The sequence below is a fragment of the Notolabrus celidotus genome, chromosome 7, assembly GCF_009762535.1.
Source record: "Notolabrus celidotus isolate fNotCel1 chromosome 7, fNotCel1.pri, whole genome shotgun sequence".
Classification (NCBI taxonomy): Eukaryota; Metazoa; Chordata; class Actinopteri; order Labriformes; family Labridae; genus Notolabrus; species Notolabrus celidotus.
The window spans coordinates 27842073-27858136 of NC_048278.1; the positions used below are offsets into that span (position 1 = coordinate 27842073).

Here is a 16064-nt window from a genome sequence, read left to right on the forward strand (position 1 = left end):
ATGTCTAAAGGACCAAGAGGGTATCAAGCAGGAGTTAGCCAAGAAATGGTCTCCAGTGCCTTCGTGTGTGCTCATGTGTCAGTGCTTGTATATAAAAAAGCTATATAAAATATTGGCCGCAAAGAAAAGAGTTAATTTTACTAAAGCGCAGGCACTTATGCCTCGGTTGTATATCTCTCTGTCAGAGGATTTTAATGCATATTTTCAAGGCCGACAATCCAGTAGAGAGGGATAAATCTGTACACCAGCAGGGGCGAGAGGTGAATTAAATGCACAGTTCACTAAAGTCTATTTAAGGCCAATAAATGTCTGAGTAGGCAGCAAGCTTCATGAATTATGCTTGACCCATTCTTATTCTAACATTGTTCCATCTCTGTAGCATTAACAAGTAATGGGAACGCACAATGTGGTTGACCAGCTGTGGCAGACTGCACGGTACGACCTCGCTGGAGGGAAGAGAGTCTGAAAATGTGTGAGGGCTCAGCCTAGAAATGATCGGTTTGGTTCATTGGTTGGTTTTATGAGTCTTATCACTTTTCTCAAATCCCTTTTCACCTTAAAGATTTAAATATTCAATCAAAGAGGAAACATCTAGAATTTGAAAATGAAGCCAAAATGAAGTGCAACAAACTGTAGTTCCTCACATAGCAGCTCTGTTTAAGAAATGTCTCCATTTATTTAAAGTATGCAGAGGGATTTTTAAATAAATCACACAATTGAATATTTTTTTTCCTCATGCATATTATTTATATGTATATGATTTGAGTGATAGCCTTTGATAGCTATGAGCTGTCTGTTTGGTGTCACCTCAGCTAATTTGTGTCACTGATATCTCAGCCGTCTATGTAGTGTTTCAATTTTTATGCAAACTTCAGACAAATGATCCAGCTTGGTGTTTTGTCAGTAGTATTAATGAACTGTCTGAGTAGTCTTGTCTCTAGCTTATTATTGAGTGAAATCGCACTGTATAACTCCAGGCATCCAGGTGGCATTTCAGAATTTGTGAGTAACTTTTCAGTCACAAACTGGACAATATTTTCATATCCAAAGTCTAGTAGTTCTTTGTATCTTGCAGTTTCCTTTTACCATAAAAGTACTGGTCAACTAAGTTGATGAGGAAGCATAATTAGAGTAAATCTAATCCACAGCTGGCAAAGGGTTCTGATGGAACAATATCAATACTTGGAAAAGAACAATAGAACTCCAGTTCACAGTACAGAGCAAATTTGCGAACAGCAGCAAAAATGAAGCAGCTAAAGTTTGTCTTGGCGTGCACTGCCAAAGAAATTTACTGAATTAATGTTTCAAAAGCTGCTTTTGTCTCATTTAAGCTGCACTGAATTTGGTCGACAACAAACAAACAGGTGATTCGTATTATTTTCTCTCTCAGTGAGGGTTTTGTGAGGCTGGAATAAGTCAAATCAGAAAACACTTCTATCAGGAAAAAATATAACAATGAAAGTTTAAAATTTCATCTCTCAAAGGCCACAAACGCTTCACAGTGTGCTCAGAATAGACTTCCACTGGTGAACTGAATAAGCACTGATTGGGAAGGCAGCTCATCTGACAGCATCTCTGGTCACTCAGGTTAAAGTCCTGTGGCCTGTTGCACCAGCTCTGTTTACGCTGTGTTCTAAGTTAGGATGCAAAGTCCACTCTCAAGCATACGTTGAAACTAGTTAGCTTGTAACTTAAGTTGTTTCATTGTTTGGTTGCACCATGCAGACATAAGGTTCATACAATGCAAAAACTCAAAATCTTACCAAGTGAAATTGTCTCATTTTCAGTCAAAATGTCTTATCCCACTTCATTTAAGATACATTTACTTAACAAGTAACATTTGAGCAAGATAGAGGGACTTGTTTTAAGACAATGCATCTTAAATATCTTGTTAAGTCAAAAAATCTTGTAATGATCTTTTTTTTTTTTTTTTGTAATTTAGAAGAAACAAGGTTTACTTAACATTTCATACATTTTTCAAGCTGAGGTCTTATTTTTAGAAGACGGATAATCTTGTTTAAAGACAAATCCTTTACTTGATTTAGTAAATGCATGTTATTGGAGAATCTATCAAAAAACAGCTCCATTGATAAACGAAAGAAAGAAAGAAAGGTTGATTTTTTAAGGGTGGGTTACAGTTTTCAGGCACTGTTTCTTCTAAGTCAGATAAAAATATACATCCTTAAAACTACATGCACACAATGAAACACCTACTTTTGAGCATAGCTGGCTTATCCTAAAAAACAGCATGACTAAATATTAGTATATCCAGCTCACTATGAGAAGACATTATATCTCAAAATGCTCAAATTAAACTTTGTAATCTTATTTCAAGTACAAGATGGTCTTAAACCTAGAGAAGTGCTGCTATAATACAACTCAAATTAAGGTGAATAAATCTCAAAGGAAGAAGTTGACATGAAATGTATTAGTGCAGGAATCTTTTTTTGAGTGAAAAAATACTAACAGTTATCCTGAGACACTAAGCTTTGAAATACTGGTGAAATATTGCTTAAGATAAGTTTTCCCTGCTAATTTTAAGATCACAGTTTTCTAAATATTATGTCATATTTTAAGAAATCTTACCAAGCAAATTTTCACTTGTTCTATTGGCAGATTGTTTTGCTTATTTCAAGGTAAAAGTACCTTGAAATAAGTTTTTTTTTCTTGTTTTTGGAGGGGCATTTTTTCCAGTGTAGAGCATCACGTCCATAATATTGTTGCAGAAATGTTCTCTCCGTCTGGCCAATCATTGAAAAGCTCTTTTCTTAATGGGGTGTTGGTTACAGCACTGACTCTCATACCTGCTTGCCTCTAAACAGGCTAATGGCTAAGTTTGAACTTAGGCAAAGCTGGTACAACTCACTGTTGATCCTCTTCCATTTTGTTGTTCAGAAGACACACACAGCAACTCGTAAACAAATGTGTATTATAATCATAAATCTTAGCAGTCTGCTTTTTGCTCTTAAATGTGTCACTCGGTCACAACAGGACAGAGCACATCAGGCCCAATTTTCAAACACTTCCCGTCACACTCTGTTGGCATAAGTGCTCTGGTGTTATCTGATGTAATCCATCCCTTTCTGCTGCAGCATCACAGGCATCATATTTGCTGAACATGGCAGAATACAGATCTGTAAAGCCTGAGCATTAAATCAAACAGCCTGTGCTGAAATGCAAAAATACACAAGGACACATAAGATGGATTTTGTAGAATATGTGAGGGTGTTTTCATTGTAAAATGACTGTATAACATGGCAGGGTTCACTTATTATGGTAACAAGTCTATATCTATTCGAGAGAGAGGGAGGAACATGTGCTCCACAAATATAAATTAGAGCTATCAGCCACTTTTGTTCTGTAAGAGCATGCAGCCAACTTGTTAGGGTTATAACGTGGAAATGTTGAGATCAGCTGTCTTGCTCAGATGAATGACAAAATTCTCTCAGCTCCATGAATACATGAATAAATAAACAAGACAAGAATCTATGCACGGTGGATCTCTCTCTCTCTCTCTGCTCATTCTTAAGCTCTCTCTCTTAATCGTCAGTCTTTCGTCTTTCCTTCACTCTTTTGCTTTCATGAATTAATGAGTAACCTCTGAATCTAAGAACTGTCTGTATCCATCTTGCTTCCACTTTTTCTACTTTTATTCATAAATTAGTAATCGGGAAATGTAAGGACAAAAATTCTGCTGTAAGAGCCGGTTTCTTTTTCATCCACTCTCCTCCACATCCTCTCCATCCATTTTCTCAGAGACTTTATTCTTCTGTTCTTTGGAGATTGCATTTTTTTTTTTGTTCTCTGCTCTCCCTTCATTATGCTCCTCTGTCTGCTCTCTCCTCTTTAGTCCTCTCTTCTTTGATTGTCTCTTGCTCTCTCTCTTCACTGCAGTCCCTCCACTTTGCTATTTGCAGTTAATCAGCACTAATAATGATTGCAACTTGGACTAAGTCCAATCATACAAACTAATGCTGCACAGAATCACGGTCTGCACTCTGTAAACACACAAATAAACACGGACTAAAACTCTGCGCTGTAAATGACTAACTGTGGTGTGTGACTGTGCATGTGAATGTGTGTGTTAGCTGTGTGGGTGATGATTCATGGAGGCACGGTAACAGCCACTTATCAACCTGGGGAAAGACAATGGCATCCCAAGAGCTCATCAGTCATATTTACTCTGCTACACACACACACACACACACACACACACACACACACACACACACACACACACACACACACACACACACACACACACACACACACACACACACACACACACACACACACACACACACACACACTTTTCCCCTTCACTTTCCCCAAATCCTGTTTGTGTGTATGTTTGTGTTTGTGTGTGTGTGTGTGTTTACTATACCTGGTGGGACTCCAGTAGAGATGGTAGAGGATGTGACTACACCCCGTCCTGCAGCAGTGAGCGCTGCCACCTGTAGTGTGTACACGGTGGTGGAGGTGAGGCCGGTCAGCTGGTACTGCAGGGTGGAGTTGGGCAGGGAACGTTCCTCGCGACTCGACTCGACGTTAGACACTTCCCACCACAGATCATAGCCTGTGGGATGTGGAGCACATGCTGGGTTAATAAAGGTGCAAAGAGACATGAGCCGACAGATATGCACACACACACAGGCAAACACACTTCTGCATAACGATCCGCACACAGCCAAAAATGAGGAAGATAGTGTAGGAGGGGTAAGTATAGTCAAAATCACTGTCTGTCCTTTTGCGTCTTTAAAGTCATGCATCACCCTCCACCACCTTCAAACAAGAGTGAGTATGCGTGAGTGTGTGAATGTCTGAAAGGCCAAATGTGAGGAAAGCCCTAGAGAGAGTGAATGGTCCCTCATCTCTCTACCCTCTCACCAGGTGCTGGATGGAAAGCATGTTGAGGAAAAAAACAGAAACTACAAGTTGCAAGGTGACCCTAATGGAAAAAACACATTCACACTCTTCGGGGTGTGTGAGGTAAATGCAAAGCCACTGACACGTTGTGCTGCCAGACTGTGGTCTAGTCGTGTACCTGATGAGAGCTGGATAAATGTCAATGCACAGACACATTTGTGCACACGCACAGTTCAGTGTGATAGCTCAATTTGCAGCAGCTTGTTGCATTCACCAGCATCCATTGTTTCACAGAGCCATGGAGGAGCTAAAGTTAAATTAATCGGAGCAGGAAACATGCCCTGGAGCTCTGTGAGGTGCCACAAAAAACAACACCCTGGGTGTTGGGAGCCATGCAACGAGGGCATGCTGGAGATAATGTGGGAAGACAAGCTGCAGAGAGAAGGGATTAGCTGATGATGAATAAGTTGAACACAGACAGTGTCAGAGACAGGATGAATACTTGGAAGCCAGACAAGAGGAGAATTCTGAAACAACTGAAGGAGTTAAGGACTCCGCCTGACCTGCTGCTGGGGTCAAAGGGAGGCATTGGTTTTAAAAGTATGTTACTGTAACTTGGACCATTATTACAACATAATCAAGTGAAACTAGGGTCCTTTTCCACTTACAATCATACTTGCTTTTCTGACTATTGAAGTCGCTACTTGTTGTTTCTTTTAAAGATTCAAATTCTAAGTTTGCTCCCAAAGTTTCAAGATGCAGGACCACAAGCTTCCAGGGATCTGAGATTTCACAAAATTTTAAAATCAATCCAAACTTCAGATTGTAATCAGCTGATTGCTTGTGTGAAGGGCATAAAATTAACAGCCGCCAAGCAAAAATGGTGGGTAAAAAATTTGTTTGGCCTGTAAAACAAAAACACACACCCACCAGTGGCTGATGGAAAATTTTTGTATTGCATGTGAGGTTTTGTTTTCATACTTTCGCCCATTTCTGCCAACTGTCAGGCTATTTTGACCCTCGCGGCGCGCTATACTTGTGTTGTGATTTGGTACGTCGGGAATGGCGTGACATCAACTACTGGAGTTCTATTAATTCCCTTTGCTTGAAGAAGCACGGCGGGAAGAGCGCATCAAGGAAGATGTGGCGACACATTCCTGGCGTGAAGCCACCACAAACAAAAAGGATAAACAACGAGGCAGGGGACGATCAAAAAGAGGAACAGACAGCTAAACGGAGTAATGTCACTATACGACGTTTGAAAGAAAACTGGAAAATCGACGAGGCTGGCCAACTTCGGGCCTGGCTGACTTACGACCTGACAAACCACACCATGAGCTGCAGCCTTTGCCGCAAACACACAAAGGATAAACAGAAGCAAAACCCATTCGTTGTTGGCACAACAAACATGAAATTTGGCCGGTGAAAAATATTTTTGGATGGTACATTTTTGGAGGTCACTAGCCAATGGCAGATGAGTTAAAAAGTTAATTATACACCCTGCTTCTGTGAACTCCAAAATAAAAAGTAGAAAAAAGCTGTCGATAGAGTCCAAAAGTCATAGTTTAGGAGACTGAATCAGCACAACCCACGGTCCACCTCAGGAGCAGTGGCCAACCTTCGGAACTGGCAGTGTCACAAGCGTTAAGGGATAAAGTACTCGCTTTGGATCGACCATGAATTCCTTTTCCATGTGTTGCCTTTCTATGAAACAAGAATGGAGTAGGTGTTGGGAGAGGGCTTCTCAGAGCAGATTGTATGCTGCAATTTCATGCAGATGTCATTTTAATGATATTAATTAAAGCTGAATAGTTAACAGATGATCGCTGATGAGTTCCAGGATTATATCACTGAGGACTGCGTTCTGCATCTTTTGCTGTAAATATCAAAAGTCTGCTGAAATGTTAGTGGACGATACCGCTTGTGATACAAACAAAGACAAGATCAGTTCTGATGCTTTAAGGCTGATCCTGTGCCAACATATTCTGCATTTTTTGCAAAAGCAGTAAATATAGATCAGAAGCAGCACGGATTAGAGTGTTAATTACAGAGATGAGTTGGGAATCACATTCAAAAAATAGTTTGTTTGCATGCTCTCACTGGCTGCTTGCTATACCATGACTTTTACTTTTGCACAACAGGATTTTAAGTGATAAATGTCCGCACCAAATGTGTTGAAACTGTACCAGTGGTTGATATTATGATCATGTCTGTAACATCACACAAACTTAGGAACACCACTGGACGTCAGAAGAGGCATATTAGACCAAAAACCTGACCTACACACCTCTCGTGTTGGATCAGATACACTCTTCTTTTAACTCCTCTCATCACAACTTTTGATAGAACTGAAGGTGGTTGAGGAATTCACGACAGTCTGTTTATAGATTTTATATTTTAACGTTGTTATGCTCTGACCTGTAATGATGCCGTTTTTGTCTTCAGGCTCTGCCCAGCTGACTCGGAGAGATGTATCCAAGATTTCAGTGAAGCTCAGCTGGCGAACAGGTCCAGGGGCTGAAAAATAAAAACACAAACAAAACAAAATTATCTTTGAAGATAAAGTGTTCAATGGTTTGACTTCTTTTTAGGATTTTAGATTAAACTCATTCCCCTACAATGAACACAAACATCTCTATCCAAGCAGCCCGTTAACGACTGCTCTTCAACTTCACACACACCACCTCCTAATCACATCGGCACTGACCAACACACACTTTGGTGCAAAGATGCCTGTCGTTTCTCATCTCATGTGTGGTTCTCTATCCACCTCTCCCTGCAGAGCGATTAAGCTATTCATGTGAGACATTCAATAACACACACACACACGAGCACACACACGCAAAAAGCTATCATCAAGCAAGAATTACACCCACCGTTAACCCTGCAACACGCCCAGCACCCAATCAATATGTGTGTGTGTTTGTGAGGAAGTGTGTGCCCAAGTGTGTGTGAGTGCACACATGGCGTCTAATATCCCCTTCCCACTCAATAATTGTTGGTTGGTAATAATTGCGTGTCTGTCTGCCTAAAGGCTATTGTGTTTACTTGACGGTGTAACTGTGTGCATGCGTACTGGCTATTGGGAGTGGGCTATTAATACAAGTATGCCTGAAAACATTTGAATCAATTTTCTTTAAAAAGACTCTGTGAAGAAAAAAGAAGATGCAAAGAGAGTGCAGGAAACTAAGAACAAGAAGATTATAAAGGAGAGAAAGAAAGTAAGCCTGAGAGAAAACAGGCAGTGTTGTGTGCACAGCTGTGTATCACACTGACAGAAACAGCTGGACTGAACACAGAGCAAGTCAATAACCTTTTATTATCATTCACTGGGGAGGCTGACTGAGTGTTCTGTTCTGGTTTTATTCACTTTAAAGCTCTCTCTGTGTTTGTGTGTGTGTGTGTACTTACCATCCTGGTGTGTCTGCAGCAGGCTGGGTGCGCTACGTGGCCCGTCTCCAGGTGTGGTGAAGCAGAGGGTGGAGCCAAAGTACCAGGTGAATTTCTTGAGTCCACTGACTAACCCAGTGTGGCGTGACCCAGGATACTCAGGCGTGATTGTAACCACAGTAACCTCCTCTGGAGACTGCTCTGGCCACACCATCAGCTGTGTTGAGAGAGACAGATGTGACATTAAGATGCCAGGAAGTACCTCAGGACATCAAACATCTCTGAAAGCTATTGGATCTCATGTATTTTGATTATTTTTTTGTTTATTCATTATTCTGACTCAGCAGTTTAAGCTTCAGGGTAACAATGCAAATCATTTTCTTCAAGCTGCATTTCTGAAACAAAACTTATTTGTACCACAGAATGGGCTGTGGTCAATCTATCTAGAATTAGGCTGGTACTCCAGGCTACTTTGTCATTAAAGTTTAGAATACTGCAAATACTATGGAAATGGATATGGACTTGAACTTATATAGCGCTTTTCTGGACTGTCTGACTACTCAAAGTGCTTTTACACACCACTCGTCGCATTCACCCATTCATACCCATTCACTCACTGATAGTAGAGGCTGCTATTTAGTGAGAGACCGTCAGTATTAGCTAATCTCATTCGTACACATTCACACACCGCTGAACAACAGCGGGAGCAATTTGGGGTTCAATGTCTTGCTCAAGGACACTTCAGCATGTGACCGCAGGAGCTGGGATCGAACCGCCAACCTTCCGATTGATAGACTCTACCCACTGAGCCACAGCCGCCCCATTTACTATGTAAAAAAACAAGGTACATTTTGGGTCATTTTCGCTTGTATTGATAGGAGAGCTGAATAGTCTCTATACATGGGGCGCATACTTAAATCACTAGGTCAACAGCACCTCCTTATGTTGAAATTTTTCCAAAATAAAACAACATCCTCATTTCATACCACAGAAAAGATAAGTGCTGTACAAACAAATTCAAACTTGAGCATTTGTTTACATTTGAAAGCGCCATTCATCATGAATCCCTGCCAGGAGGTCACAGTCACTCACAGCAGTACCAAAGACTTTTACTATCAGTTAATCCAAACTTTTATATTTTTTGGCTATGTTTTCAGACTTGTTTATATTCACAACCACAGCTGTGTTGTTTGTGTCCCTGCCACAAAAACAAAAACAGTGAAAAGCATTTATTTTATATATTTACATATTCATAATCATGTTAAGAGAAAAGCTGAGGGCAACACTATGATGTGGTGCCAATATCAATAAAACTCTGACCCGTGGGCATAGTGTCTTCAAACCTTTGTTATTGTGTTTTCATTGCCTTTCCTGCACTCTGCTGCATTTTCCCACCTGCTGTTCAGAAAACATCAACATTTTCTAGGCTGTTTGCTTTTCCTTCTTTTTTTCTGCTCTGTACGGGTGAAAGTAATCATCAATGTCAACGAGGCAACAGGCGTGTTTTGCAAGTATCTCTAATAGCTTTCAGCATGTCTCTTACTCCGGTGTAATTGTCTCAACACTTCCTCTGTAGAGTGTGAATCTTTATATTCATATTGTAGGCCTAAAGGTAGCATCACTGCTGACCCCTCACACCCTGGACACAAATTCTTCAAACTCCTCCCCTCCGGCAGGCGCTACAGATCACTGTGCGCCAAAACAACCCGCCATAAGAACAGTTTCTTCCCCTAGGCTGTCACTCTGAAGAACACTAAACCATAACAGTGTCATACCTGTCAGATAAATACTCTCTGTAAATATACATGTAGATACACAATGCAACAATTCTCAAAGCAGAATTCTATATTTCTATTTTTTGTACTATTTAACTACTATTTTATAATGTAAAACTACCTCTGCAACTCACCACTGCACTTTATCATATTATTTTAGCCTGTACATATTAGTCAAGCCTATTTGTTGTTTCTTTGTATTTATAGCTGATGTTCTTATTCTTATTCCTATTCTTATGCCTTGTACAAAGAGAGCACAGTTTACTAAAGTCAAATTCCTTGTGTGTTCAAGCATACTTGAAGCTGATTCTGATTCTGATTCTGATTCTGAAGCTTAAACATTTGCCATAAGCACCTATTCTCAACTTTATCCTCTAATATATTTGAAAAATAAACAGCTAAAACTGTGAAATGTTATCAGATGGAAACCCAACAAACATGACTCTCTTTTAAGTAGGGATGCACCGATCCTACTTTCTAGGTCCCGATACTGATATCGATACCTGGGCTTTGGTATCTGCGGATACCAATACTAGCCGATCCGATCCTGTTATATTCATTAATGTGAGGATAGAATCATGTTTTGGCAACTTCAGGCTTTTCTGACTTGGTGGTGAACTGTACCTGGGTTCCAAGTGCTAAACCAGAGGCTGGAATCCCTTAATTTCAAGGATCCAGAACAATTAAATCCAATAACCTGTCTGTTTTTTCACACTTTGACAGTGGTGGTTCTGGGGAGGGGCCAACAGGGGCCAGTGCCCCTGTAAAACTGAACCTGGACCCCCCTGTGGCCCCCCCTCCACACCAAAATAATATCATACAATAAAAAAAAGCTTTGGTATCGCGCCAACGTTACAGGCGGAACACATGCGTGTGGCACTTTGTTCCAGTCCCTTAGAGCGCTAAGGGACTCATGTTGAGTGTAAACAGCTGCTGTCAGTCTGCATTTTGATATAGTACACAGTAGTATATACGTATGTCTAGTATATAGGGATGCACTGATGTTTTGCCAGTTTTATTCTAAGCCGGTCCTCGCCCTTCTCAGTCTCTTTTGTCAGGGTTGAATGTGTCCCTCTGACAACACCCTTGGGCCCAGCCTGGCCCCCCCAGTAAAATTGGTCTAGAACCGCCACTGCACTTTGAATCCATTAGTAGAAGGTTTCTTTCTTATTTGCAGTAGGCTACAGCTCCCGTAAACTCCTTCCTTTGGGCTTCCATTATATTTTCAGCGCGACTGCTATCCGTCAAAACATTAGCACTGCTAATGTTGCAAGTTTCCGGTGGAGTTGTTAGCAAAAGAAGCATGCACCTAAACTGCAGAGCCTCTGTAGTTATCCTCCATCATGCTCCACCGGGCAAAAATGCACAGACCGTCCGGCGCTGATGACGTATGAGTGCTATTGTCAACACAGAAAAGCATAGGACTGAGATGAATAGATCGGCCATATGGATCGGCACTATATATCGGCCCCTTTCACCGATATCCGATCTAGCTTTTTGAGCCCGATCTAGCTGACATCCGATACCAGGATTGGATTGGTGCATCCCTACTTTTAAGGTACTTCATAGGTCAGTGAGGTGTATTCCGTTCAGATGTTACTGAGTCATGTCTAGTGATTTCTTTCACTTTCTAAAGCTTTTGTGTTCCTCTAGTCTGTTTATGGAAAGGAGTTCTTTCATCTCTCTGCATGAAAACCTAAGATGTAAAACTGATGTATTTTATTCAAAGTTTCTAGACAACAGAGCGTCTCAACATCTTAAACAAAGAGCAGTTATATTGTTAGGGTCCACAAATCAAAACTCCCCTTTGATGTTTTAAATGTCCATGTAATGTGATCTATTGCACCAAAAGAGTTAATCAAACATTTTTGTGGGAGTGGATATTTACAGAAAATGTACAAAATGATATAAAATAAGTGTGAAACTCTTAATTTACTGCCCACTATAAAGTAATCTACAGTGTTTCTGTTGCGTAGAGAGTAGTGAATGAAAAACAAGCCAGTGAATTTGGACCCAGTCTCGCTCTGGAGCTGTGGGTGTTATTTATTTGCTGTTTGAACAGTGAGTAAGCTTTGTGCCAGTTACCCCTGCTAGGTTTTTGGGTGTTGCGGATTATAGCAGTGCAGCCCCCCCAATGTTTGTAACCACACATTCCTCTTTGAAGAAATCTGTTGTTACAAAAACACACTTTCAGTGCCAAACACACTGAAGAAATGTGCTGGATTATTACTGTAAATGCTGCTCCACTGTACAAACTATTCCATGCTACATCTAAAATCAGCAGAAGGCATCCAATCAAAAACACAGGGGTGTCATATTAGGGAAAAGCCTTTGATATCAGAGACAGCTGAGTGGCTGCATTTCTCTCTGCCTAAAGGGTGCCGCACTGCACCCAGTCTGTCATGGTAAAATAAGGTTTTCTATTGTAATTTATTATCAGCACAGTACAGTTTGGGTGCAGTACGAGACTGCTGATCTGGCACCCTCAGGCAACGGATGCCGGTCCACTTCTAAAGGGGTGCTAGGAAGATTGGATGTTGCCATAGTAACGTGAGTGTTCTGAACCAGATCAGATTGCAATAACAACACCAAACTATGCTGGACAACACAGTCCAGTGGTCCCCACCCAAGTAGACCTGGAACCAGAGCAAGGACTAGTTTGTGCTCTGAAAAAAAGACTACCTGATCTTTCTAATGTTTTATGTGTTAGCTCAGGTATTGGTAAAAATAATAGTTGCTTAAATGAAAAAGTACATTTTTAATTAATATATTTTATCATTCTTTTAACTGCTTAAATTCAGAGGGAACATTGGAGGCTTGCCCTCATTTTGCAGACACACACAAATGAGAGAGAAAGTAAGTACAGTATGTAAGTAGGTGAATAAATGAACACGTCACTTAAAAACAACTGAGGATTCAAGGATAGATGAATAAAGAGATGAATGGTGGATATATGGACACATGAATATGGTTGGATGGCTGATGGATAAATGGATGGATGTGGGTCGAGGCCAGACTCCAGTTGCTACAATTATTACTATCCATCTCACCATTATCATCTCTCTCTCTTCATCTCCCTCTGTCCCTCTTTCCAACCCGAACTCTGTCCAGGCAGATGTCTGTCTAACATGAGTCTGGTCCTGCTTGAGGTTTCTACCTGTTAAAGGAAGTTTGTCCTTGCCGCTGTAGCTTGCTAATCACTGCGAGGTGCAATGCTCATGGTGGATTAAGATGAGATCAGACTGAGTCCTGTCAGTAAGAGGGGACTGGATCTTATCCTGTCTTGATGTTGGGTCTTTGTTAATAATTTAACATAGAGTACGGTCTAGACCTGTACAAATAAAGAGGCTATAGTTGCAGAGGTCGCAGGTTGGACTCCCTGCTGGTCAATCATTTAATGCATGTCTTCCCCCACTCTCTACTCCCCACATTTCCTGTTTCTCTTCAGCTGTCCTGTCAATAAAGGCAAAAAAAATCCCCAAAATATAACTTAAAAAAATAAAATAAAATAAAAAGATTGATTTATCGATGGGAAGGTTTGAAGAGATACAGTGTAATTACTTACAGACGGACCAAAGACACATAAATAGATAATGGAAAATCTGATCTACAGTCAAAACGTTTAAGTTGAACCCGTTAAATCTGAAAACATGACGCTGGTTAGAAGGGTTTCTGTGGTTGTGTCTCAGATGATCAGTGTTGATGTGTTATTAAGGGTATGCAGTCAGTGATCTGTGGGGGATGAGTTTATTTGAGGCCTTGCTTCACATCCTCTTTTAATTAACGTCATTATCTACTGTCCTCTAACCAGCACAACATGCCCAAAGACACACACACCCACATGTGCATAGCGGCAGCACGGTGAGGCCCCACTGATTCAGAGTGATAACGGCTGGTACACAGAGACGACATCATAGCGCCACATCAAACAGATGGAAAGCCATATAGTATTTATCAACCAACAAAGACACAAACATTCACACTCACAAACACACACTCAGACACAGAGGCAGTGACGCAGAGCAAAAATGTGAACTGCTTTCTTTGTCATGCTAATCAGCTCCTTAGGGGTTGGTTGCCACAAGACGAGAAAAATAAATCACATACCAGAACTAGAACTTATAGATCATTTGCACTATTCATTTCTTGCCCTCTCTCTGCTCCCTATTATCCTGCTTTATTTATTATTTCTCTACGGTCCCTTGCTCCCTCTTTACTCAACCTTTCCTCCTCTTAAACCTCTTCTGTTCTCTCTTATACCTTTATCATTCCTCTTCGTTTCCACTTGGAGCTGATCCCTCACTTGGCCTTGCTAAGGATATGGATAAACAAGAGCGAGGCAGTGCATCCTGGGACCTGACCTCTGCGATCTAAGTCCAAGGGAGGTTAACAATGTTGACAAATAATGCTCTCACATATGCACACAGAAGAAGATTTTGTGCGCTTTACTTTTAATTATAACTCATAAAGTTTATTAACAAAATGGAGAGAGTCTGGATCATTTTGTAGCAGACTGTATATTTACAGTGAGCTTAAAATAATCAATGGTTTAAAACTCAGGAACTCAGAAATGTTAAAATGAGGCTCATTGTTAGTCAGCACATTTAATACTACCTCTAATTTTAGTATCTAGACGTGGGCTGATTTTCATGGAGGATGAAGATAAAAGGCAATGTGAACTTTTAAAAGATTAAATTATTAATGCATCATCAAAAAACAAGTAATTCAACGGATAAGTACAACCTAAATAATTCAGTAAATAATAAAGAAACACATAGACACACTCGCACACACACACGCACACATCTAGAGGCTTAGTGTACCTTGTATCCCTGGTTGATGCCATTAATAAACTGCTGCGGTGGAGGGTTCCAGGTGAAGCGAATGGTTGTCGAGTTGATAGCTACAACTTCCACGTCCTGCGGAGGGGCTGTGGGGACTAAGCACACAGACACAGAACACATTTAGCTGCAGTGGGTTTACCAAGGGAATGAGGATGAGCGTTTAGATACTCTGGGATGAAAAAGAGATGTACATTAACAGACTGCAGGCCCAGAGCTTCAGAAACAATCAAATATCAATGCTTTTGCTTTTTAACAAGTAGAGGCTACACGTATAATATCTCATACAGCACCACGTTTAATATACAATGTTCAGATGAAGTTCTTTGTTACAAATATCTGCTAAGCTTGCAAAGTTGAATGCCAAACCTTCACTGCTATAGTGCTGTGAAATGAACTTTTCCTCATTAAAATGTATCTATTAGACTTTACATTCAGCTGTTTGGCATAAAATCAGCTTAGAATGACTCAGTGAGATTGGGTTACTGCCCCTTCAGTGACAGCTCATAAAGACAGCTAGAATGATGAATTAAATCTATTAAGCCATTTGGTTGAAGACCTCAGGAGGTCAGACAGAAAGGCAGATGACTTACTGGATTTAATGGTTCAGTCCTGTAGTAACATCACTCTCTCTTTACTAACCATTCGCACTGTCAAGCTTTACACCTGCATGATATAACTGCATTTTACATCCTAGTAACTGCCAAAAAAGTACTACGTAAAATAAACTATTATCTTTTCATGTGATCTGTGTTAAAGCTATTAAATACTTTACTTGCATATAGTAAGCCTGCTCAGAGGGGGCTATAGTAAGCCTGCTCAGAGGAGGATATCAAAGGTTTGTACATTTTGATTGAATTTAGTTGTTATAAGTCATTTTACATCACTCAAAATTAGGGCCATCAGCCTTAACTTCTTAATCATGATGCGAGTCTCAGGTGTATCCTCTTGACGCATCATTGACATTGTATTTATTGTATTTATTGCTGATCCTGCTGATCTGTTGGCACTGACATGTGAATGTGGTTTTCTATATGTTTGTGAATGTTGCATTTGTTTGTCTTTGTTCCCTAATTATTTAGATTGTTGCAATAAGGCAGGCCAAACTGTAAACTGAATTTTCCTTCGGGGATTAATAAAGTCGTCTGAACTGAACTCAACTGAACTGATTCAAGTCTAAAATCAAGGCATT

General features: G+C 40.4%; 1 protein-coding gene across 1 annotated transcript in view; it reads right to left on the reverse strand.

The window, feature by feature from the left end:
• The window catches only part of sdk1b (sidekick cell adhesion molecule 1b), a 286495-nt gene that overhangs the window by 50059 nt on the left and 220372 nt on the right, over nt 1–16064 (reverse strand). Inside the window, 4 exon segments of the mRNA XM_034688533.1 lie at nt 4385–4576; nt 7285–7383; nt 8278–8473; nt 14855–14970. Coding sequence (XP_034544424.1) covers nt 4385–4576; nt 7285–7383; nt 8278–8473; nt 14855–14970 — 603 coding nt within the window.